This window comes from Bos indicus, chromosome 13 (genome assembly GCF_029378745.1).
Source record: "Bos indicus isolate NIAB-ARS_2022 breed Sahiwal x Tharparkar chromosome 13, NIAB-ARS_B.indTharparkar_mat_pri_1.0, whole genome shotgun sequence".
In the NCBI taxonomy this organism is placed as follows: Eukaryota; Metazoa; Chordata; class Mammalia; order Artiodactyla; family Bovidae; genus Bos; species Bos indicus.
The window spans coordinates 81,442,197-81,465,245 of record NC_091772.1 but is presented as its reverse complement, the minus strand read 5'-3'; the positions used below and the strand labels follow the sequence as shown (position 1 = coordinate 81,465,245).

The 23,049-nt window shown below is 44.8% G+C and overlaps 1 protein-coding gene and 1 long non-coding RNA gene across 14 annotated transcripts in view; one reads left to right on the top strand and one right to left on the bottom strand.

Annotated features, from left to right (window-relative positions):
* BCAS1 (brain enriched myelin associated protein 1) overlaps window positions 1–22,273 on the top strand; it is a 99,283-nt gene extending 77,010 nt beyond the window's left edge. For 5 of the 13 annotated variants that reach the window (XM_019972599.2, XM_070801911.1, XM_019972597.2 and 2 more), the window contains 4 exons: window positions 6,498–6,671; window positions 13,469–13,534; window positions 19,539–19,808; window positions 21,253–22,273. In XM_019972599.2, the coding sequence (XP_019828158.2) occupies window positions 6,498–6,671; window positions 13,469–13,534; window positions 19,539–19,808; window positions 21,253–21,327 (585 nt within the window). In that variant the 3' untranslated portion in view covers window positions 21,328–22,273. The remainder of the gene's footprint in view (window positions 1–6,497; window positions 6,672–13,468; window positions 13,535–19,538; window positions 19,809–21,252) is intronic. The other 8 variants (XM_070801916.1, XM_019972603.2, XM_070801915.1 and 5 more) reach the window with 3 other exon arrangements.
* LOC139186626 (uncharacterized) lies at window positions 7,592–19,540 on the bottom strand. The gene is made up of 3 exons (XR_011570303.1): window positions 11,023–19,540; window positions 8,776–8,871; window positions 7,592–8,146 (listed from the first exon to the last, which is right to left on the bottom strand). It is a non-coding gene; the product is annotated as an uncharacterized lncRNA (long non-coding RNA).
* Window positions 22,274–23,049: the final 776 nt, after the last annotated feature.

The window sequence follows — 23,049 nt, the reverse complement described above, 5'->3', positions numbered from 1 at the left end:
GACTCCATGGGTCTACACTTGACAGACACAAGTTGAGCCTCACTCTCTTTGGGGGCTTTAATTTCCAAGAGTGATGGTCAAGACTTTCAAGACAGTGCATTCATGTCTAAGAAGATGGCTCCGTGTAAGCCATCACACAAATGTATCATTCCAAAACATGTTTCAGGGAGATGAACAAATTGGCCTCGGGAGTGTCAGACCCAAAGCAGCAGCTGTCTGCTCTAAAAGAAGTGCAGTCTTTGGAAAAAATGTTAAAAGTGGGCTCACAACTCCTTAAGATAGAAACTGATTGTTACCATTTTGCCAAAGCAAAATATGTTTGGCTCTTCCGAGATGTCTCTTGTTTGCTTGCCATGGACGGGGCTTGTGTTTTCACTTTTATTTAATTGCTGGAACTGAGCAGAAGTCGGAAATCCAAATATGTCCAGAAATGTTGTCTGTGGTGTGGAGTAAAAATTGGAATGGCTGTGTCGTAATTCTTGCTGGGAGAGAGCGCTTTGGAATCTGCTTTGTCCTGTTGTTGCTTCTCTTTCCTCCCTCCCTCCTGTGTTCCTTCTTCCTTCCTTCTCTCTCCCTCTCTTCCCCTTCTCCCTCCCCCTTTCTGGAGCCAAACTTACTAGCTTGTAAACCTCAGGACTCTTGTAACTCCAGAAAATTCTCAAGAGTATTACTGGCTATTTTCTAGAGAATCTAACTCTCCATTTCAGCACCCTACAAGGGGAACTCTTTGAGTCTTCTTCCCAGGAACTTTAAATTTAAAAGCTGCATGTTAAATCCAAAGCATCTGTTAGCTTCCAAGTTCCATGTTTTTTGAAGTGGAACGTCTTTTTGTATGCCTGTGTGTAGGAATCCTGAGGAATCCCGTGTCTCTTGCAGCTTGCATATGCAAGTGCAGAGCAGATCTCTAACTGGCAAATATAAAGCTTCTTATTTTCTACTGTGAAATTTAGAACACAAAAATAACATGAATTAGAGTTAAATGATTGATACCAAAAGATAACACAAAATCAGATCGAGATGCAAGCAAACGCAAAATATTTTGTCAAGAAAATAAAGAAGCATTTTAAAATGCTTTAAATTGCTTAGCCCTACCCGTAATGTTCTCATTGTAAGATTCCACATTTCATCTCCTAATTGACAACTAGTTGAAAAGAATACGGTAAGTGCGTTGTGATCTTGGCCCCATCACCCCAGGGCTGTGCCACCTTTCGGACCTCAGTTTCCTCATCTCTTAAATGGCCGTAATAATATGACTTACCGCTTGTAAGAATCCTTATTCTTGTGAGAATTACATGAATAATGCCTGAAACACAAAAGAACTCAGTAATTCAGGGGTTGGCAAACTGCAGTTCATGGGCCAAATCTAGCCCATCACCTGTGTTTGTGTGACCCACAGGCTAAGAAAGAATGGGTCTTACATTTTGAATGGTTGGGAAAAAAACCAAAAGAAGAAGAATATTTTGTGATATATGAAAATTATACAAAATTCAAATTTCAGCGTTTATCGATAAAGTTTTATTAGAACACGGACACCTTCCTTCCTTTGCCCAGTCTATGGCTGCTGCCGCGAGGGCAGAGTGGAGTCAGCTCAGGGCCTTTTGCAGGAAGTCTACCGCCCCCTGCAGGAACGTCAGTGCACATGCGGTGTAACACCAGGAAGTGGGCGCTTCCCAGGGATCAGGGTTTCTACTTCCTTGGGAAATTACACACCTCCCAGCTGACTCAGTGTCTACATGGAGTGAAGATGTATGAAAAACAATTAATCAGTTTAATTTCCTTCTCCTGAGCAAAAGAGGTGGTGGTAGTCAAAGCAATGGACTGTACTCTAAACTTTCAGAACGGGACAAATAGGTGTCGTTAACCACGTTACAAGAGCCCTTTCACTCGCAACTTCTTATGGCTAAAATGTGGTTGAATTTACTTTAAAAAAATATCTCTACCATGAGTTCCCCAAACTGACCTATCAACCAGCCCAAATCAAAGAGCAGAGTGATTTCAAATTTTTTCATGAAAAGAAAAGTAAGGTTTTTTAAACCAATGAACTCTTTTCATAGAATAAACCTCTGGTTCTATCAGGGGCAAGTTTTTATTTATCCCAATTACAGAGAATATTGAATCCTTTCATTATAATCTGAAAACATCTGGAACACTGGTTAACCTGAAGTCGTGTTCTAACTCATGAGGGGAGAAGAGCTTTCCTTCCCAAGAAGCTCTGCCATCAGGGGAACAGGTAGTTCGGTTGTTTTTCTTAGTGAGGAAGTTGTCAGTTGCAAGTGAGAGAACACCCAGCTCTACCTGGAGAAAAAGAAAGTGAAATCTGTTGGCCCTCACGCTCTCCCTTGGCTTAGCCTTCTGGCCTGGCTACTTTCTCAGATTTTCAACAGCACGTCAGTCAGTGCAGAATAAAGGAGAGACCCGTCCAGCAGCAACCCTACATGGCCTGGAATTTGTTCTTTTTCATTGACTTAAATGGGTTTGCATGCTTTATTAGTCAGCATCGGCCGGGTTGTATTGCAGTAACAACCAAGCCCCAGCCCCAGGGGTTTTCAGTAGCAAAAATCCTTTTCCCCCCTTCACTTATGCTGTGTATCAGCTGTGAGTTGGGTATAAAGGTAAAATCACTACAATATCTTTGCAGTCAAGTAACAGGTTATAAATGACAGGTTATAAATCAAATCAGAAAGAATCTAAAAAAAGTCTAAAATAAAAATTGTCAATATTATCATGGCATAGGTGAAGTTTAAGTGGAGGAAACCTATTTTGCTATAAATCACTTTCTGAAACTCATAGCTCTAGTAAAAACTATATAAACCAAATTTCAAGAGTAAATATGGTATAATATTAGAGGCAAAAGTGAAGTGTTTTGCTGAAATGTGTATTGTCGGTGTGAACTGCACTAGCCATCTTCCTGCAACATATAACATGCCCTACTGAAACCAAGGGCCTCCCTGGTAGCTCAGTGGTGAAGAATCCACCTGCCAATGCAGATGATGAGGGTTCAGTCCCTGGTCTGGGAAGATCCGGTGCAGAAGGAAATGGCAACCCACACCAGTATGCCTGCCTGGACATGACCCTATGGACAGAGAAGCCCGGTGAGCTACAGACTATGGGGTTGCAAAACATTGGACATGACTTAGCAACTGAAAGACAGTTGAAATCAAGCAAAAGAGATTTAATTCTAAAATAGAGTGCAAATCTGGGTTTCACTATGCCCATCACACCCAGTTAAAATGTTCAGAGGCAGTCATATATTCTGAATAAGGAATAGCATTTTTTCCAAAGCTCTGGCCTGGAAAGAAATCAGAAAACTATCCAAATAAAAATCAAATTCTCATGTCTGTATATGTAAATAAGATCCTCACTTAGCTCAAATCCTTCTAGGTTTCCACACTGGATGTTGATGGATCTTTTTTTTCCCCTTGGCTGCTGCAAGCCAACTTCTTGGCCTGACTTCAAAGCTAATGAGAGTCTCCAGAAGTCTCTTTTTTCCCTATTGAAACAGTTGTGTTTCAAAGAATGGACTGTGGGCTAGGATTTATAAGGTGACACCTCTTGACATTTGGAAAGGCCCAGCAAGAAACCATTGCCACTCAAAGTTGATTTACAAAGTTATTGCCATATGGTCATTTTATCATATGAGTAATTGCCCTCTTGTCCCTACACCACACACACACACACACACGCACACACACAGGTAACTTGCTGGTTCAACCACACGAAAATTCTAAACCCAGACAGTGAGTTAGTCTCTGTTCATTACCTACCTAACGGCCATTTCTCATTCCTGCACCCTTTTCCCCTTGATCTTAGGTAAGCTTGGTCACTACCACAGCCCCAAGTATTTGGTTGTGATTTGTCTAAACCAAATCCCATTTTCTTCAGCAATAATTAATCTAGGGATAAGAATGTGACCTACGTTTGGCCAATGAGATGTACTCTGAGTTAGAGGATCAAAATACAGAAATTCACTTGGAGAAAATTTTTGGTTGTGACCTTCCTTCCTTCTTAGGACATTGGGTTTAGGATGTGATACCTGAGGCTGTGGCAGCTACTTTATGCCCATAAGGTAGCAAATAAAAGGGTGGAAAGCCAAGAATGGCAGAGTCGGAGGGTAGCAAGAGCCCGGGTTCTTAGAAACTTTGTGGAGCCACCAAGCCAACCCCATAACGTCCTGTTCCATACTGTTATTTGTTAAGACAGTATTAGATATTTGGTTACTGGTAAACAGCTCCATCCTCATTGAAATGGCTAATTACCTGTTGGTATGTCATTCGCTCATTCAGATGCTTCATCTGTAGACTAGACTGAGCTTGCTTGAGTAACTCAGTAGTCCTTTACTGAGGTAACATATTAAAAATACCTTGCGCATCTGACATAATAAGACATAGTTGTTGATATCTTTCCTAAACAGTGGAGTCGTGCATGGTGGGCAATTCCAGATAATTCATGCCCACACTCTCAAAGTGACAACCACTGGTATTAACTGAATGCTTCCTGTGTGTCAGGCACAGTTCTAAGAACTTTAAATATGTTGCCTGATGTAATTCTCAAAACAACTTTCTGATGTGTCATACTATCCCCATCAAGAAATGAGAAAACCAAGGTGCAGGGACGTTGAGTGGGGACCTTGGCTTAGAGCCCCTGGGAGGGGCAGAGTCTGGATTTAGGCCCAGGCTGGCTGGCGCTGGACGCCGCACTCACAGTCACTGTAGCAGACTGCCAACTCTTCGGCTGGAATTTATTTTACAGAAATGAAATTGAATTAAGTCAGTCCCGGATGTAGAAATCCAGGACCACACTTGACCGCCAATCCAGTCTCTTAGTTGGCCCTAGTCAATGCCTGGTTTCCTAAAGACAGGCCTGGGTCAAAGTTCAGCATCCCAGCAGCAGAAACCTCATTACAAACATGCTTTGTTGGCCAGTGCAGTACTTTCAGCCTCTTCACATCTTTGGACGGGACAACTTACTTTCGTTTGCCACAGTCCCCTCCTTTTTTGTCTTAGGCCTGGTCAGTCCATGCTGACGCCACCTACCTTGCATCCTGGGACTTTTGACTTTATAATTCCCCAACCTAGATCTTAGATTACGAAGAGGAAATGCTGGAACTCGTCAATACCCTAAGAAACGGAAGGTGGGGAGAGAGTGCTACGATTTAATTGCCGTATTTTAGGATGTGTGTATGTTGGTTTGTTGATGGATGCCTTCTTGCTTCAACTGACAGTATAGAATGAAGGGTCCTTCTCAATTCAGATCATTTGGGTTATTTACCAACCAGTGATATTTTCTGCATGAAGAAAGGAAAATATTTTCTCCACAATCATGCTGTGTTTCTGGAAATGACTCTGTTCCCCTCCCCTCAACTCTAACAGCAAGAAAAGAATTTGGAGGAGGCTAGGGGTCTGGTACCAGCCAAAACAAATGCAGAGATGCCATTGACTCTAGAGACTTCTCTCTGAGGCAGAGATGGCAAGCGTTTGTGGAAATGGCCAGATAGTGAATGTTTCAGATTTTGCTGGCTACATAGGGTTTCTGTTGCCAATTTTTCCATCTTTTTAAACAATTTTTCCAACCCTTTAAAAATGTAGAATCTATTCTTAGCTCAGGGGCCATCCCCAAGCAGACTCTGGAAAGAATTTGGTAGAAGTTTGCCAACCCCTGCCTGCGGAAACAAAAAGGAAGCTATAAAACTCTCTCCAGGCCAGATGTCCTGTTGCCAGGACAAATGCAAACACAAAAGCCGCCCCAGGTGTAGCGAGCACAGCGCAGAGCGAGTGAGGCGATGCAGACAGACAGGTCTGGAGTCGGGGCTCAGGTGAGTTGTCTAAGGGCAGGGCTCCTGTCTCAGCCCCGCGTCAGCCAACCGCTCAGACAGCTCACTGGGGACCGTGCGGGGCTTAGCGTGCCTTTGCCGAGTTCTCCCTGCTTCTGAGAGCAGGGACTCCAGTGAAGCAACAGGAGCAAGTGGCTCGTCTGAGGAGGAGTGGGAAGTGGTACTGAGAAGTCGAGGCCATGGAAGAGAGGGCTTCCCGCCATCCTTTCCGCGAGGGGGGGTTTCTCTCCGCGGTGGGGAGCTAGGCTGTGCGGTGGGGACCGTCCTGCCACCGTCTCAGCTTCGGACTCTCAAGCCAGTGGTGACGCCCGATTTTCCCGTAAGCCGAGTGTGACTCTCCTCTACGGGAGCCCAAATCTAATAGGGTCTAATAGCGTCTAATAGAGTGAAAAGGTACCGAATGCGCGGTGACGCGCCTTTCCTAAAAGGGCGTCCTCAGCCGGAGCGTGTGGCTTCACCGGGCAGGACGTTTGCCTCTTCTGAATCCGTCTTTGGAGAGCACGTGGTGTGGCGGGTACTTCCTGACGACGTGCCCGTGTAGAAAGGGCTCCAGGCTGCAAACTGCAGCAACCACGTGGGTGCGGGGACAGCCAGGACCCACTGTATAAAGCATGTCTGGGGATGGTTTTTTTTCCCCACTGTCTTATCACCTGGCCGAACAATCCAGGTGGTGTGTGAGTCACCAGTAGAGGCTGTAAAGTCTGAAGAAGTAGAGTCAGCCTTACAAACAGTGGATCTCGGCGAAGAAGGAGAGCGCACACCCGAGCCGGCAGAAGAAGCACCCAGGAGAGAAGAACGCAGAGCCCCGAGGCCCTCCCTGATGGCGCTCCTCAGACAGATGGTAAGCTCTGCTTCCGGTTCAGGGCGGCTGAGATGCCCGTGCCAGCTTCTGAGACCCAAGAGCCCAAGGCAGGTGGTCAGCCAGGGCTCTAGGTAGCATGGAAGGAATACCAACTAAACACCAAAAATCCCTTTCATCCTGCTGATTCAGTCACAGAGAATGTCTCCTTGTTGTTTATTTTCCTTAACCCTTCAGTTCAGTTCAGTTCGGTCGCTCAGTCACGTCCAACTCTTTGCAACCCCATGAATCGCAGCACGCCAGGCCTCCCTGTCCATCACCAACTCCCGGAGTTCACTCAGACTCACGTCCATCGAGTCAGTGATGCCATCCAGTAACCCTTAACCCCTGCTAACTTCCTTCTCAACAAAGGAAGAGGTCGCCTAGGCTCCTGAGCCGTGGCAGCCAACAGTAACCACCTGGAAATTGTGTTATTTAGTTTTAATTTTATTTATTTTTAAAAGTTTCCTTCTGTTTTTGGCAAGCAGTTCTGCTTTCCTCGTTATGGTAATAATATGCAGTTTCCTTTGAAAATACGCTTCCTTCCATAAAGAACATAAGGCGTTTTTAAAGGATTGAGTAATAAATGGTTCAATTTATATTTTGATGTTGGAAAACTTTTGAAGGGGATGTGTGGGTGACACAAATTTGGGCAAAGCCTGTTTAAAGACAATTCCAGACAGGATATGATGTGAAAGGAAATGACAATTTCCTAATAGCGTGTGTAATTTAGCTGGTGAATTTGCCCTTCTTAACTTCTATAGCATTGAAAGAATGTGGGCAGACATCTTTGGGTGTCTATGAAGAGTTATGTATATTAAATATTTAAACATCCGGGAACTTAAATAATATAATGCAATCAAACCCCAATCGTTTGGAATACAAAACAAAAAACAAAAACATGTAAAAGGTCATTGGTTTAATTCTCTTTTAATGAAAAGCAAGAATTTCATTATAGTGTGCCTTTATTTCCAGGAGTATTTGGGAATTTAATCCTTTGAGAAAACAGCTCTCTAATTTCACAAGCTCAACCTGTTGAGGAATTCTTTCTAGTCCACAAAACAAAACAGAACAAAACGCTTGCCAGTGGGAGATGAGGCATATTAAAAATCACTGTCAGAGATTGTTGATGGGAATCATTTTCTTTTATTGCTGAATCCTCACGGAGTAAGAAGCGGTGGGCAGTCTGCATGACCGGGACCCCATCCATCTTCCTGGCCAGTCATTCTGCAGTTTGGCACTGAAAACAGGCCTCGAGATTTGAGATTTTTAAATCAATTTTTACGTCAGGAAGGAAAAGAACATTTGGCTTCTCTCTGGCAACCCATCTGAATTACAAATGGGATCCCCAAATAACTCATCACAACGCTGAGGGTGATCCAGCTTTCTCATTTCTGGATGGAGCTGAGAGATACAAAAAAAAAGAAAAGGCAAACAGAATGACTTTGTCTTCCAAATAATTGACATGAGACTTCTTCCTTTAAAAGAGAGAAAGATATGAGCGACTCCAGATAAAGCATGGAAAGGCCTCTCAACCACCCACTGCATCCATTCCAAACACATCCTTGAATTCAAGTGAGGTCCCCTGTTTAAACTCATCCTCCAGAGTCATCCACTGGGTGATGTTTGGGGATGTTTTACAGCAGTAGAAACTGTAAGTCTGAACTGTTAGGCCAACAAATTGGAAATAAGAGTCCCTTAGAATCGATTTTCTGCAGGATACGGATGAGGTAGAAAAGGACATAATTTCCCCCAAGTAACCCGCAGTCAATTCATAGCATCAGGTCTCATAGTGTCCATTACTCTTATTTCCTCTTTCCCATTAAAAAGGTTAGACCTGGAATTTGAATATTAGTGCCTCCTATTAATGTTCAAACCCCTACACTTCCATGATGGTTGGGGTTTCCCCTAAAATTCCAGATATCCTAATTATTCATTGACATTACTGAATTATCCTGATTATACTGAATATATATAAACATGCTGACTTATCATTACATAGAAATATACTAAATTATCATTACATTATCATGTTCTGATGAACCTTTGCTCTACTGATGGACGTTTGGTTTGTTTCCGACTTTCTGCATTTCATTTACTCACTTACTCAACAAATATCACTAAGCTCCCACTATGTTGCAGGCAGCAGAGATAAACGATGAGCATAAACAGATGTGGTCCCCGTCCTCATGGAGAACAAAACCTAGCAAAGAAAACAGATTTGTTTTGAAGTCTATGCCACATTCAGTGAGCACACACCATGTATCTTCGACTCACAACCTCAGCTGCTTCACCAAACTGCATGAACCTCTTTATAACCTATTTTCTGCACAGGTGTTAATATCCCCATGGAGTACACTCCTGCAAGATGGCAATTAGCAATTAATTTCAGGAAACACTTCCAGTTAACATTTCATGGCTTCCAAACAAAGTCTTTGGATTTTTGTAGGAAAAATAAAAATCTTGTCTAAGAGCTTGAAGATAGACAGCATCTGGCCCATCACTATGGGGTTTTTCTTTTTTCTTTTTTGAGTATGTGCTTAAGCATTATAATTGAATAAGTAAATATTTTAAACTGACTTCAGATATTTTTAGCAGAATGTAGTTTTTAATATTAATTGACTTTAGTAATGAGCCAATATTGTAATGAGCCAATATTATAAAATATACAGTATTGTAAAGTTTTACAATATTGTATATTGTAAAGTTTTACAATATTGTATATTGTAAAGTTTTACAATATTGTATATTGTAAAACAGTATATTTTTATTTAGTAATGAGCCAATATTGTAAATTTAATTTAATCATCCCTTTAATTACAAATAAATAAATTTTTAAAAATAATTGACTTTAATAGAAGAGAAAACTCAATTGCAAATACATCACCCTCATTTTGTAATCAGGGTTTCAATTCATCTGACCATTGATTTTCTACTTTCTAGTCTTCACTTCCCTTAAATTTCTTTCAGATAGCGTATTTTACTATCTCATGGCAAAGTACCTCTTGGCTGAATTTTTTTTTTTAATAAATGCATTGCCCAGTTGATTTCTAAAGAGATCTTTTTTCCCAGAAATTATTCTTTCATAAAAATCATTTTTCAAATAATTATATTTCCAGGAAAAGAAAGCAGAGTCATATAAGTCCTAGGATCACATTGACCACGTGTAGATGTAGCACTTTACAAACATCCCATGGGCTCCTGCAGACTTTGGAAACAATTATGAGGAATGGCTAAGACATCTGTCCACCCTAAACAGAAAGCGATACCTACGTGTATTCATTCAACGGTGTGTCAGAAATTGGCTGTTTGAAGCACTCATGTCTTTTTACAAAGTGAGTGGGTAGAGACCTGTATTCGGGTACCCACAAACCAGGTGGGCAGATGAAAGCAGAAAGGTGGATGGAGGCATAAAGGCGTAGATTTTCACTCTGTCAATATTAATAACACCTTACACTTGAGAAGTGCTTTCTCCTGCAAACTGTTGCACAGCGCTTCCTTTAATCCTCCTCCTGTCTCTTTCTTTGGACCGTTGATTTTGTAAGAAACTCTTTGTTGGAATAACCATCTCAGGCTTAGATAAGAAAGACTCTTAAACTTTAATACTGGGAAAATTAAATGCCCAATGAGACAGCCATGAAATCAGAGGGGTTTTGTTAATTGCATCAATCTAATAAGTCCAAGAAAACCTGCTGACAGGGACTGTCTCATGGAAAAAAAGAGACTTGTTTGTAAGGTTAACTCTTAAACAAAACACAGGAGTCTTTTAGCCAAAGTTTTTAATCTTGGATTCCTCCCGAGTATTAAAATATGAATACTAAGTTGTTCTTTAAGGAAAGGCTTTTTAAAGTAGCATTTGTTTGGGGCAATTCCTGGCTTCACCAGAGACTTGGCATTCCTTCCCACCCTGAAAGGGGACTCTACAGTCATTTGGCGGGTCTCAGCTATTAATAGTAATAATAATAGCTACCGTTTGTTTATCGCATGCAAATTACGTGGCCAGTCCTGTGCCGCGCACAGCGCGTGCATCAACTTGTTTATAACCCAAAGTCCCCGCCCGCAAACCCTCTTACTGCCCCACTGTGCAAATGCGGGTATTGAAGACTCGGTGTTTAAGCGACCTGCCCAAGGTCACGGAGTTGCGACCAGCAGAGGCAGAACGCACACTCGGGCTTTCGTTGCTTCTAAAGCTCACCCTGGCACTCGCGTGTTAGTGATGCTTCCTGTGCTTCTGGGAGCTGTTTAATTTAAAAGCAGATAGAACAGCCAAAGGTCCACTTTTGTGATTTTCTTATTCATGTTCTCTGTGGAAACATCATGTTTATGTGTTGGGCTTACCTGAAATGACACTTACCTGAAAATACGACCAAGCAAAAGATAGGAGAATTAATCCATGACTTTCGTAAAGCTTGGACACAAGTTTTCTGAATGTACTTGCCACTAAAATAAGATTTATGTTGGCTGTTTCATTTTGTCTGAATTGTCCAATTCCGTTTCAAGTGAGCCTCTTGGTAAAACACAAAGGTTGGACTCAAAACCTTTGTTTATCCTGGAGCTTTCTAGCAGATCCAGTTCCTGGAATCTGTTGTAATGAGGATGATTTAATAAACAATCAGGCTATTGTACTCGCTAAAATAAAATGTCATCCCAATTCTTCTTTTAAATATCAACTTCAGTTGAAGTAGATCTCTATCAAAATACATTTGCATTCCTTTCAAAGAGATGGGAACTGACCACCAAACATTTCCACTAGGATTTTGAATAAGTGATGTATATTGGAGATGCTTCAAACATTCTTTGGGAATGAAGCTATAAGCATGCATGGCACAATGAAAGACATTTAAAAAGTGATTTTATTAACATGCAAGGCTTGGTTGCGAATCCAAGCCCTGAGATGCTTCGTCTTTGATTCCCATGAATAAAAATAAACTCTGTAAAGAAAGTTGCTCAATAATATCACACTGGGAAATCTCCGAAATTACTTAATAGTCTTCAGACTGTTCTTTAAAGTACTAAATAGTCTCTGAAAGGATTTTTTCATCTCTTTAAACACCAAGTCTGTTATTTTTGACAGCTGGGGGAAAAATAAGCTGCTGTGGTTATAGTCCTTTGAGTACAAAGCCCAACAGGAACTATTTTAATTTATCACTGAAAGAGGGCTCTGCAGAGAGGAAAGAGAAGGGGTGGAAAGAATGTGAGAGAGAGGGAGAGAGGAAAGAAGAAGGGAGGGAGGAGGGAGCAGGGAAGTAACTGTCAGTACCTGCTGATGTTGAAGAGACAGCAGACAGACTTAACAAGACTCTGTCTAAACTCGCGTACCGTCACCTTTCCACCAGTGCAGCTTGGTAGCTCAGTCGATGAAGGAGACCCCGGTTTGATCCTTGGGTTGGGAAGACCCTCTGGAGAAGGAAATGGCAACCCACTCCAGTACTCTTGCCTGGGAAATCCCATGGACAGGTCAAAAGGGTCCAATACGACCTAGCAACTCAACTACTAAACTATTCCTCAAAACGAACGCAGAGAATAATCATGAAAAAGCGCAAGGCAGTCTCCTTTACTTTTTGTAAAGACTTTGAACTTCTTTGCAGTGATTTCCCTGGCATCCTGAGGGTCTCTTTTCAAGATTGTAGCCTAGATCCACTACTGCCCAGGGAATCTGCAGGTTCAATCCAAGCCGCCCTCCCCCAACTCCCACCAAAGGCTAGCAACAGAAGGAAGAGAGAAGAAGGCAGATCTCAGTCTTAAAGTGGCAGGTACCCAGCACTAGCAAATTGGAACAATTAAATTTAGGGAAGTTAAAAATCTCTGTCCGAGGGGGATGTAACATGACTCCTAATGTCCATTCGGCTTTTCCTTACAAAATCACTTTGGTTGGTTTCTGCCTTTCAGCATTCCCTAACGGCCAGCTCATGAGGGCAGGGCCCTGTGTTCTAAAGGACACTATAGAGCGTGTTTGAGTAGGAGAGTCAGTGACAACACAGCCCGAATTTTAGAGGCCCCAGGAACCCCAAAGAGGTCAAACTTTTAGGTGAGACCTGAAGGAGCTGGTTGTAGGGAACAAAATAATAACCAAGAACCCTTTTCCCTGCTAACTGTTCTCAAGAAGACGGGCCTTGTAGAGCAATGCAGGAAGCCTAGAGAGAGGAGAGAGCCAGTTTCCACCTGAACGGGTCTAACCTGCAGAGAACAGATCCTCGTTTGCCTTTGGGCTGGACAGCTCTCAGGAGAGGCTAAAGCGGCTGGCGCCAGTATCACGCTGGTAGAGCCTCTAGCTTAGATTGTCAGTGTAAGGAGCCAAAGCTGTGACTTCAACCCCATTCAGCACGTCCTGATGCCACTGGCCACGGCGGGGGTGCTAAGCATCAGAAAAGAGAATGTTCAACATAACCCATCTCTCTACAAGGGGCAAAACAGACTACAACAAAACCCCCACCACCTAAATGCTACCAGCGGTTTACTCTTCATTTACTAACTCATACATTCTGTGTGTTCTCTGATGTCCTGGTTCCAACATCAGTATTTTCATCATCACTGATTTACCCCAGAATAACATAATCTCAGGATTTAAGACCTTTATTGTTGTTTTTGGAAACCAACACTTGAATTTAGCCAGACTCTGGTTACAGACTGCATGGAAATTCTGTCTCATGAGCAGCGCGTTTCTCATTGGTCTTCCATTTATCTTGGCCTTGCACCTCAGCAGTGAATGACTGAGGTCATCCATTTCAGAACTTTCCTTGCATTTTCCCTGTTGCTGTGCTTCTGGTCGCTGAAAGGCCATTGTCTGTTTGTTATTTTAGTCAGTGAAAGGGGATGGAGGGATCACCCACTCTGAAGAAATAAATGAGAAAGACTCCAGCTACCAAGTAAGTGATCTGTAACCTCGGTTCGGTGGTGGGTTTAGCTGCTATGTTCTTGGTTCTTTCGAGCCTCATGTCCAGTCAGTTCTCAACCACAGCCAACACATCTGACATCTCTAGGTCGGGCACCTACTGTATACCAGGCACCGTCTTGGACTTGGAAGACGCAATAAATGTTCATTACTGTGTTTATCAGCATGAGCTACCGTACGGTACCATAGAGAGGAGAGAAAATGAGTGTTTTGATTTTTCTTCTTATAAAGACACTATTCCTACTGGTTGAGGGCCCCATCTTTATGACATTAATTAGCCTTAAGTCTTTACTCCAAATACTCTCAAGGACAAGCTGGCTTTCCTCAGCTATTTCTTATTGTAAAGTCTCACACACGCTCTTCCCTCTCTGCACATGGATAATTCCTCCTCGTCCTTCACATCTTGGCTTAAACGTCACCTCCTCAAAAACCTGTTCCCTTCCCACCCATCGTCTCTGCACCCCGTTCTTTTACTCCATGGCTTTCCACCCATCGTCTCTGCACCCCGTTCTTTTACTTCATGGCACTCATCACACGTTGCAGGAAGTCATCTGTCCGCTAGTCATCTGTCTCCCTTCCCCTTCCCACCCCTGTCTGGGCCACTTGTGGAGCAAGGAAGGGACCAGGGACCTGTTCTATTTTTTTTTTTTTATCACACTGCATGGTGCCTGGTACACAGTAGCAGCTACTTCTGGAATAGATGAGTGGAAGACGTGGGGTCATGCGGGCTGTTTCTATCATTTTCTCTATCCTGGAGAAACAGTTATGTTTGTATAACTGTACATATCCTTTTTTTCCCCAATGGGAATCATTTCATGCTCAACATCCTATTTTATAATCTGTACTCTTTCTTAACTTAGAAATATACCTCCAAAAAAATGTCATCAATATTCTTCTTCTAATTTTGGTGATACGGAGACATGGTTAAGTGTATGGGCTGCAGGCTTCAGACTGCCTGGGTTTGAATCCTGGCTCAGCTGTTTTTTGGTTGTGTGACTAAAGGCAAGTTACCAATCCCTCCAGGCCTCAGTTTCCTCATCTGTATAATGGGGCTAGGAAACGCCCTGCTTTACAGGGCTGTCATATTTGGATGGATCTATACGTGTGGAGCACGTAGAACATTCCTGGTGGAGAGGAGTCACTGGATTGTAGTTGCTGTAATATCTTACAGAAGAACCTGAACGAATGTTTGGCCAACCCAATTCTTCCTTACTCCACACACTTTCACACTGGTTAGGACTTCAGCTTATAAAGTCACACCCTCTGCTGCTGTTTCATTACTATTACGGCTTCTGACGATAAATTACTACCCTGTAATGTTGTTCATACACAAACACACATTCTAGCAATTACTAAATAATTTATTATTTATACTTCCATAATAGTTGGTTTCTCTTACACATTTCAACATGTAATATATTGCCTTTTACAGCATTCACATTGTTTTTATCTTTCTTTTTTAACTGACTACTACACCCACCCTTCCTCCAAACCTATATTCTAGACCCCGTTGGAACTAAAAATCCCAAAGGGTACTGTCTTGGAAACATGATAAACTTCTGTTGTTCACTATGGAATATTTACATGTGTTTGTACATTTTGTCTGGAATCTGACAGTGAATCAGTTATGCCCATCATTTTGATTCTACAATCTGACTGTAGTCACTGGAGATCTGAACAAGCTGGAAATGTCATTCTATTTACACTCATCTAGGAATGTTTCGAGAGTTCTGTTTTCCAGGGTCTTGGATACAGACATGAGAAGATTTGTGTGTAGTATTGGGAGATGACAAATGTTTAGTTTAATTTTAGGAGGAGGGGTAGACAGTCTCTGCTCCTTTTAGATTCTCCCTCTCTGAGGTATAAAAGCCTTAACTGATGCTTCCACAAAGAGAAAGCACAAGGAATTCCCAGCCTGGCTTGGCTTCCAGTGTCTGAATCAAATGGGACCTTCTGATGATCTTGTCCTCCAGCTTCCTGCCAACGTCCCTGGGTTCTAGGAGGGGACACACTCAGATGATTCAGATGTGAATAAGTTTTGTTATAAATTTTCAGAATGTATAGGGTCAAACCCCAAGCAAAGATTCTAAATCTTCTGCATTTCATGACAAAGCAATCATACACTGTTCAGACTCTTAGCTCATTTTGAAGGAAAGGACTCAGCCATGTATTGTTTCCAAATTTAGCTTCTAAGCTATTTTTTTTTAATTAAGCTAATAGGGATGGCGTAACCATGTGGTAAATAGACATGACCCACTGAAGGCTCCTTTCTTAAAAAAAAAAAAAAACACACAGTGTCAAAGGAGAGCTGTTTGTGGGGACTCCCCACTTCACACCTGAGTGATGAGCTAAGGGAAATGTTTTGGAAACATTGGGAAGGCCAGTTGCTGGCCATTCATTCCAGACTTACCATGTGTCAGGCGAGGTGCTGGATATAGAGCGATGGAAGAAACTCAGAGGGGTCTTATCCTCTAGAGCTTCCCTTCCATCAGAGGGAGTCAGAACACTTCCACATGAGCAAAGAAATCCCAAACATAAAGAAAACTCAGCAGTGTTCCCCAAGAAGGGGGTCAGGCTTCCTCAGACTCTCTCAGCTGGGGCTGCGTCTCCAAGGAGCACAGCTAAGCTGAGACCTGATGGAAAAGACGCGGCCCCTGAAGCCCTGAGACACCCCGAGCAGCAGCATAGCCAGGAGGAGGCTCCGCTTTCAGAATCAGCTTCTGCAAGGGAGAAAAGCCCCCGGTGGCTGTAGCAGAATGAACAGGGCCAGGACGAGGCCAGTGAGGCACAGGGGCACCCGATCCAGCAAGTATTCCCTGAGCACCTCCTCTGTACCTGGCACTGGGACCTCCCATCCCTCAAAGCCACCAATGAGTGTTAAGCCAGGAGGACCAATTCGTCCCAGTTTGCCCAGGACTTTCCTGGTGTGGGGGCTTCCCAGGTGGAGCTAGCGGTAAAGAATCCACCTGCAATGAAGGAGACTCAAGAGACATGGGTTCGATCCCTGAGTCGGGAAGTTTCCCTGGAGGAGGAAATGGCAACCCACTCCAGTATTCCTGCCTGCAGAATCCCACGGACGGAGGAGCCCAGCGGGCTACAGTCCATGCGGTCGCAGAGTCGGACACAACCGAGCACACTTAACTTCCTGGTTTTAAAGCTGTAAGTTCCATGTCCTGGAACGCCCTCACGCCCAGAGAGGCCAAGACAGTTGCCCCCTTTGTGTTCGGCACCCAGGCACCACGTCCTCCGTGGGCTTTCCATCACCAGCTGCTGCAGTCCTCACAGCGTCATGAGGTACGATTCCGTTGCTCTATTGTTACTCCTATCCAGAAGAGGAAGCTGAGAGGTCACACCGTTTATTCCCGGTCACTCAGCAAGGATGTGATGAACCAGAGCCACGCCATGTTCTGTTGACTCCAGACACAGAGCTCTCAGTTACTCGCTGTGTCTTAAAATCCTCTGTGAGGCAAAGCCAGTTAACGGGGTGTGGGAACATGGGTGGCAGGGTTGCTGGTTTCTGCCTTTCTGCAGAGCAGCGTGCTGGGGGTGTCTGCCTCCTTGTAAGGCGAGTGTCTGCTCTGGGTGCCTGTCATACTTGACATCTGAGCATCTGCTACAACTTAGGCAGCTGGGATCCGACAGAAACGCTCAGGAGGTGTGCTGGTACAGCAGCTGCTTGGGGAGCCCTGGATGCCTGAGGCTTTGCTCCGAGGAATCCCTTCCTCCAGGGTGCTGCAGTCTGGGGAAGGCTTCAGGACCTGGAAATTTTTCTCTGTCTTCTTGCTCATGTCTAAGAGGTGTGTTTGATCGATCCACTGATGTGAAATGATTACTCTCTACCTTCTGAATCAAAACTCCCACATTGCCGTAGAAGCTCTGTGACCCAAGTTTTATGAGTCACAAGTTGTGAATGTGGACCCAGTGGGCCAAATGCAGCCGCAGCAATAATTGCGCTGTGGTTGTTTGCTGTCAACAGGGCTTTAAAGCTTCTGCTGTCAGTATTTTTAAATAAACATATTTTGCATTTACTGTAATTCGAGTTCAAGTTTCCACTGAAAAACAACAGAAGATCTGACAGTGCCGAGCTATAATCTAATCATATCTTTGGTGGATCTGAGCAGCTGTTGCCCTTTTAAACAAGGCATCTGACCTTCAGCTCACCACAGTCTCCCCTGCTCCGATCTGTCTCCCCAACATCTAGGCCAGCATTGCTTGAACTGTTTTTCTTACACTAGAGAAATATTTCTTTGGCCTTAGTTGGCTTTTCAGTTCAGTTCAGTCGCTCAGTTGTGTCCGACTCTTTGCGACCTCAAGAGCCGCAGCACGCCAGGCCTCCCTGTCCATCACCAACTCCCGGAGCTTGCTCAAACTCATGTCCATTGAGTCGGTGATGCCATCCAGCCATCTCATCCTGTGTCATCCCCTTCCCCTCCTGCCGTCAATCTTTCCCAGTATCAGAGTCTTTTCCAATGAGTCAGCTCTTCGAATCAGGTGGCCAAAGTATTGGAGTTTTAGCTTCAACATCAGTCCTTCCAATGAACACCCAGGACTGATCTCCTTTAGGATGGACTGGTTGGATCTCCTTGCAGTCCAAGGGACTCTCAAGAGTCTTCTCCAACACCACAGTTTAAAAGCATCAATTCTTCAGCACTCAGCTTTCTTTACAGTCCAACTCTCACATCCATACATGACCACAGGAAAAACCATAGCCTTGACTAGACAGACCTTTGTTGGCAAAGTAATGTCTCTGCTTTTTAATATGCTGTCTAGGTTGGTCATAACTTTCCTTCCAAGGAGTAAGCGTCTTTTAATTTCATGGCTGCAGTCACCATCTGCAGTGATTTTGGAGCCCCAAAAAATAAAGTCAGCCTTTTACAAGTGGGGAGATAAGGTCAGCACTGATTATCCCAACCCTTAGCCTCTTTCACATTTTTATTTTATCTGTATGGCCCCCAGTGTCATTTCAGTTCAAGTGAACTGTGGGGAAAAGGCTTTGACCTCCTAACAGATTTTTGGTCGTCTGTAATTTACCTAGAATTTTGGATTTTGCAGCCTCAGTCCTCCAAACCATAGGAACTAAGTAGGATTGCGAACATTGCGTTTTACCATGAAAATATGTCCATTCAAAACTACAAATAAAACAATTGCCTTCTTTTACTACTGTTTTATGAAGTGGCAGTGTCACACCAGAGATTAAGGGAGACAATCATGTAGAGGAGGCGTACCCAAGGAAAGGCACACGTGGTGCAAGTGGGAGAAAGCCTCTCACAGCCGGCTCATGCGAAAAGGGGGCTTCAGAAACAGCTAGATCGGGGCATATGCGATGGCAGCGCTACGTGGGGTCTTTCTCCCTTTCTCGCTCTTCAGCTCTCATCTCTGCTTTTCCTCTGTGTCCCCGGGTTTCTTTATCAAGCAGATTTTTTTCCTAGAAGTGTTGACGGTTCCTGAAGCTCCAGGCTTTTATCTTCACAGCTTCCGGCTCAAAGGAAAGGGAACAGACCTCTCTCTCGCTTGTTTTGGCAAAGCTTTGAGATCAGCTCAGGTTTAGCTGTGTTTGGCCAGTCCGAACCAATCCCAGCAGCTCCGTCATACACAATGCTCTGGTTGGCCAGGTCTGGGTCACGTGTCCTTGTCCAAGGATGAAATTAGGTGTGAAAACCACAGGGGATAAACCAGAGGGAAGAGTGGTTCTCCAAGGAAAACCCAGCTTGTAGTTCTAGAAGGAGTAAAAAATGCTTGCCAGGGAAGCATTCATCAGTGAATGAATGATCAGATTGGTAAATAAATGTCCCCTCTGTGATTTCATACCATGAAAGTATTTACACATCTTTTCTTATTTTTTTCCATCTCATCCAGGACTCACAAGTACACAGACACCATCCAACCTTTGAACATCTCTGTCTTAACGTATTTATTCACCTGCTCCTGAGTGTTGTCTTGCCGCCACTAAAAATGCACTTTGTTTGAACTTGCTCTAGACCTCGGACCCCACGGAGAAGGTGGTCGCTCCGCCACAGCCGGAAGCGGCAGCTGCAGCTGCAGGCCAGAAAGGCAAAGAGGGCCCGTCCAAGGACAAAAAGGCAGCCACGGAGACCAACAAGCAGAAGGGCAACAGGCAGGAAGCCAAAGAGCCGGCCCTGGGCGTGGAGCCGGCTGCCGCGGAGGCGAACTCGCTGCCGAACGGGGACAAGCCCCAGAAGAGACCCGAGAAGCGGCGGCAGTCCCTCGGGGGCTTCTTCAAGGGCCTGGTGGGTAGTCGGGGCGCCTCCCCTCTCGGGGCTTTTGGGCCCCGGCTGTGGGTCCCGCCTCCAAAGGCGACCAACTGGCTGGCCACCAGGTGGCCAGACCTTTGCCAGACAAACCCTGAGCGCCTGCTGGGGGCCAGGGGCAGAGAGCCCGGTGCGTGCAGGTGCGTGAGATGCTGGCGCAGGGCGGAAAACAGGAGCTCCGTTTTGGGCCGTGGGCAGCTCAGCCAGCTGTGCGGGCTGCGCAGAGTACTGGCCCGCTCCCACGTGAGCAGGGAAGCTATTACAGCTGTTCAGCCAGGAAACGCTGGACCCTTGCTTATAGCCTTCCTGGACTGGTTTGCTGCTACAGTGCAGAAATGGCCAAAGAGGAGCCGCAGCAGAAGAGACAGTCAGGCAGCACGCTTCTCGGACCGCCTTGGAGTGCTGATGGCGCTTTGGCACCGTGATGCCCGCAGAGATGGTGAGCGGTGGGTAGACACTACGTCTTATTCACGCCACCGAGCCCTTTGTCTGAGGCCAGGCTTCCTTGCATTCGTCACCTCTTTAATGATGGCAACATCCCTTTGGGGTAGAAACGCTTCTTCCTTAATCCCTCCATCTTCCTGTTGTCACGAGACTCCAACAGTGGTGAAGAAGGGAGGGCTTTCCTGCCACTTTGCAAGGATCCAGTCCAGCCCCGAGGGCTTCCAGGCTGGGCACGTTTCCCCGGGGGTTGCCTGACCCCTCTCCTGAGAGGGCAATGCTAGCAGCAGGCCCGTCACCAGTCAGGGAACCATTGCCACCTCGTCACCTACGGAAAAGGAGCCTCCAGCTGCCCTCGGCCCCTCCCAGCCCAGCCTCCCTCCCCAGAAGCTACAGCGCCAGCCGCTCCCCACGTGACCTTTGCTCTCCTGGTGGCGGCCTTCATTCTGGCCCCTCTCTCGTCCTTCTTTACCTGCTCGGATTCAGATAGAAGGCAGCCTGCTTGGTGTTACATGAGAACTTTGCAGAGATACGTTTTGTAAGCAAAGTAAACAGCCAATACGGTTAGAAAGTGAACAGAGGGTTGATGGAAATTAGATCTACCTGGGGAAGGTTTTCTACACCACCCCCACACCCCCAGGTACTGTTCTTAGCACATCATAAGCCAGGACTCGCCTTGTCTTAGAACAGCTCTCTGAGATACATGTCATCACCTTCGTTGAGATAAATGTCATCCCTTTTATTCTAAAGATGAGGAAACTGAAGCACAGAGAGTTCAGTCATTTGTCCAAGATTTCACAAAGCTAGAAAGGAATATACACAGGCATGGAGTTCGGGCAGCTCACCGGAGACCATTCTCTTACCCACCACCCACGAATACGGCGTATTTATTTAGGACAGCACCTGGCATAAAATGCTAAATAAGTGGTGATTGCTATTGTTGACATGACAGATCTTCACGTTCTTTTGTTATTTCCTCCAGGGACCGAAGCGGATGTTGGATGCTCAAGTGCAAACAGACCCCGTGTCCATCGGACCAGCGGGCAAATCCAAGTAAACAAATCTTCACGGCTCCCATCAGGTTCCGCCACCGAGATGTCTCCTCCCGACTCTGTTTCCCCCCAAACCCTCTCCATCTGTATATTTTTTCTTCTGATGGCCATCCCATGAAAGTCTGTCTCCGAATTAAGCCTGAGCTGTTGTATATTGAGGTGTATTATTTACGTCTCTGGTCCAGTCTTCCCTGGTAAATAACTAAAAAGATGGCTTAGCAGGTTAACTAGCCAGGTCTGAAGATGGGTCCCAAGCAGGTTTGGGGAGGGGCAGAGAGGACTGCATTCTGGTTAAGTTATGAAAAATGGCGAGGGGCAAGTAAGTTGCAGAAGGGAAAAGACTGCTGGAAGGAATTAAGCTTTGTAGTCAAGGCGTGCTCATCCTCTCGGCTTGAAGAGGAGAGGTGAAAATCCGTTTGTTTAAGTTCACGTTTCAAGGAGGGAGACCGTGGGCTGTGTGTTGTTGGGAGGTTGCCAATTTTCTGGAATGGAATGTGTGGGGAATGACAAAGGAATGAATAAGAGTTGTTTTTCTAATAGGGTCCTTGAACGTTATGGACGAGAGGGAAAAGATTGACTGGAGAGGACTTGACATGATTTGGAAAAACAGTTGCTTTTTGAGGCTCAGCGACAAGGGCGAGGATTACAACTTCAAAAAAAAAAAGAAAACCCAAACCAAACCAAATAAAATACGTTGCGAGTTTACTTTTGCAACACTAGGGGGCGCCAAGGTCTCCGTTTTCCTCCTGCATCCGTGTCCCTAACAAAGATTTGGTCTCTGCAATCTTACATTATTAATGTTTCTCAGATGGCTGAGGGGCTTGCTTCATCTGTTCTGTCTGACACTTATCTCAAGTCTGTCTGTAATTTCCTAATGTTCTCAGGATGTGCTCTGATAAAACCCTCCCATAACCCCAGTTAATAATAAAAATTTACAGAAGATTATTCAAATACCTGAGTTTTTTTTAATACTTGTACAGAGGAGTACATAGGACCATGGTGTATTAAAATGTAGTTCAAAACCTAGCCATATGATTGACTGATATCATGTATACTGTATCTTTTTCTGATTTAATAAAAAAAAATACGTTGACATCTGAACGATCTTTTAATGTTCAGCTTTTAAAGCAGGTCTCGTCTCTCTGTCTGAGATGGCTTTATCTTCCATGTCAGAAAATCGATGCTTCCCCGTCTTATTTCCTCTCCCAGATCTTCCTCGATTTCCTCATACGTGGGCATGTGCACACAGATGTGTACACGTGTATATTTGCACATATGCATGTGCACACACAGATGTGTAACATATACACACTGCCTCTGGCCACACTGACAGAGCAGAGCCTGACACAGAGACTCAGTGCAGGTGCGAGCCTGAAGGCAGGCTCCCAGAGGAAAGGGAGGAAGAGGAAGACAGCGCAGGGTCTGGTCTCAGCTGGAGCGGAGTTTCGTTGGGTCTCCCAGGGGGCCCTGGAGTGTGACTCGTACCACAAAGTTGGTTCTACTGCAGGCAAGGAGGCTGGCCTCTGTCCCCTTGTTGGAGAGCCATGGACCACCCTGGGAGGTGCTGGGCCAGGCACGCTCCTACAGTTGAGCTGAGAAGCTGGGATCCCTCGGGCTGGAGGTTAAGAGTCAGTCGGAGTGCCCACAAGTGACACATACAGCAGGTGTGTATTTACACGCACAGATGCACACACACACTCAGGGACGTGTTTCCATATTTATATTCC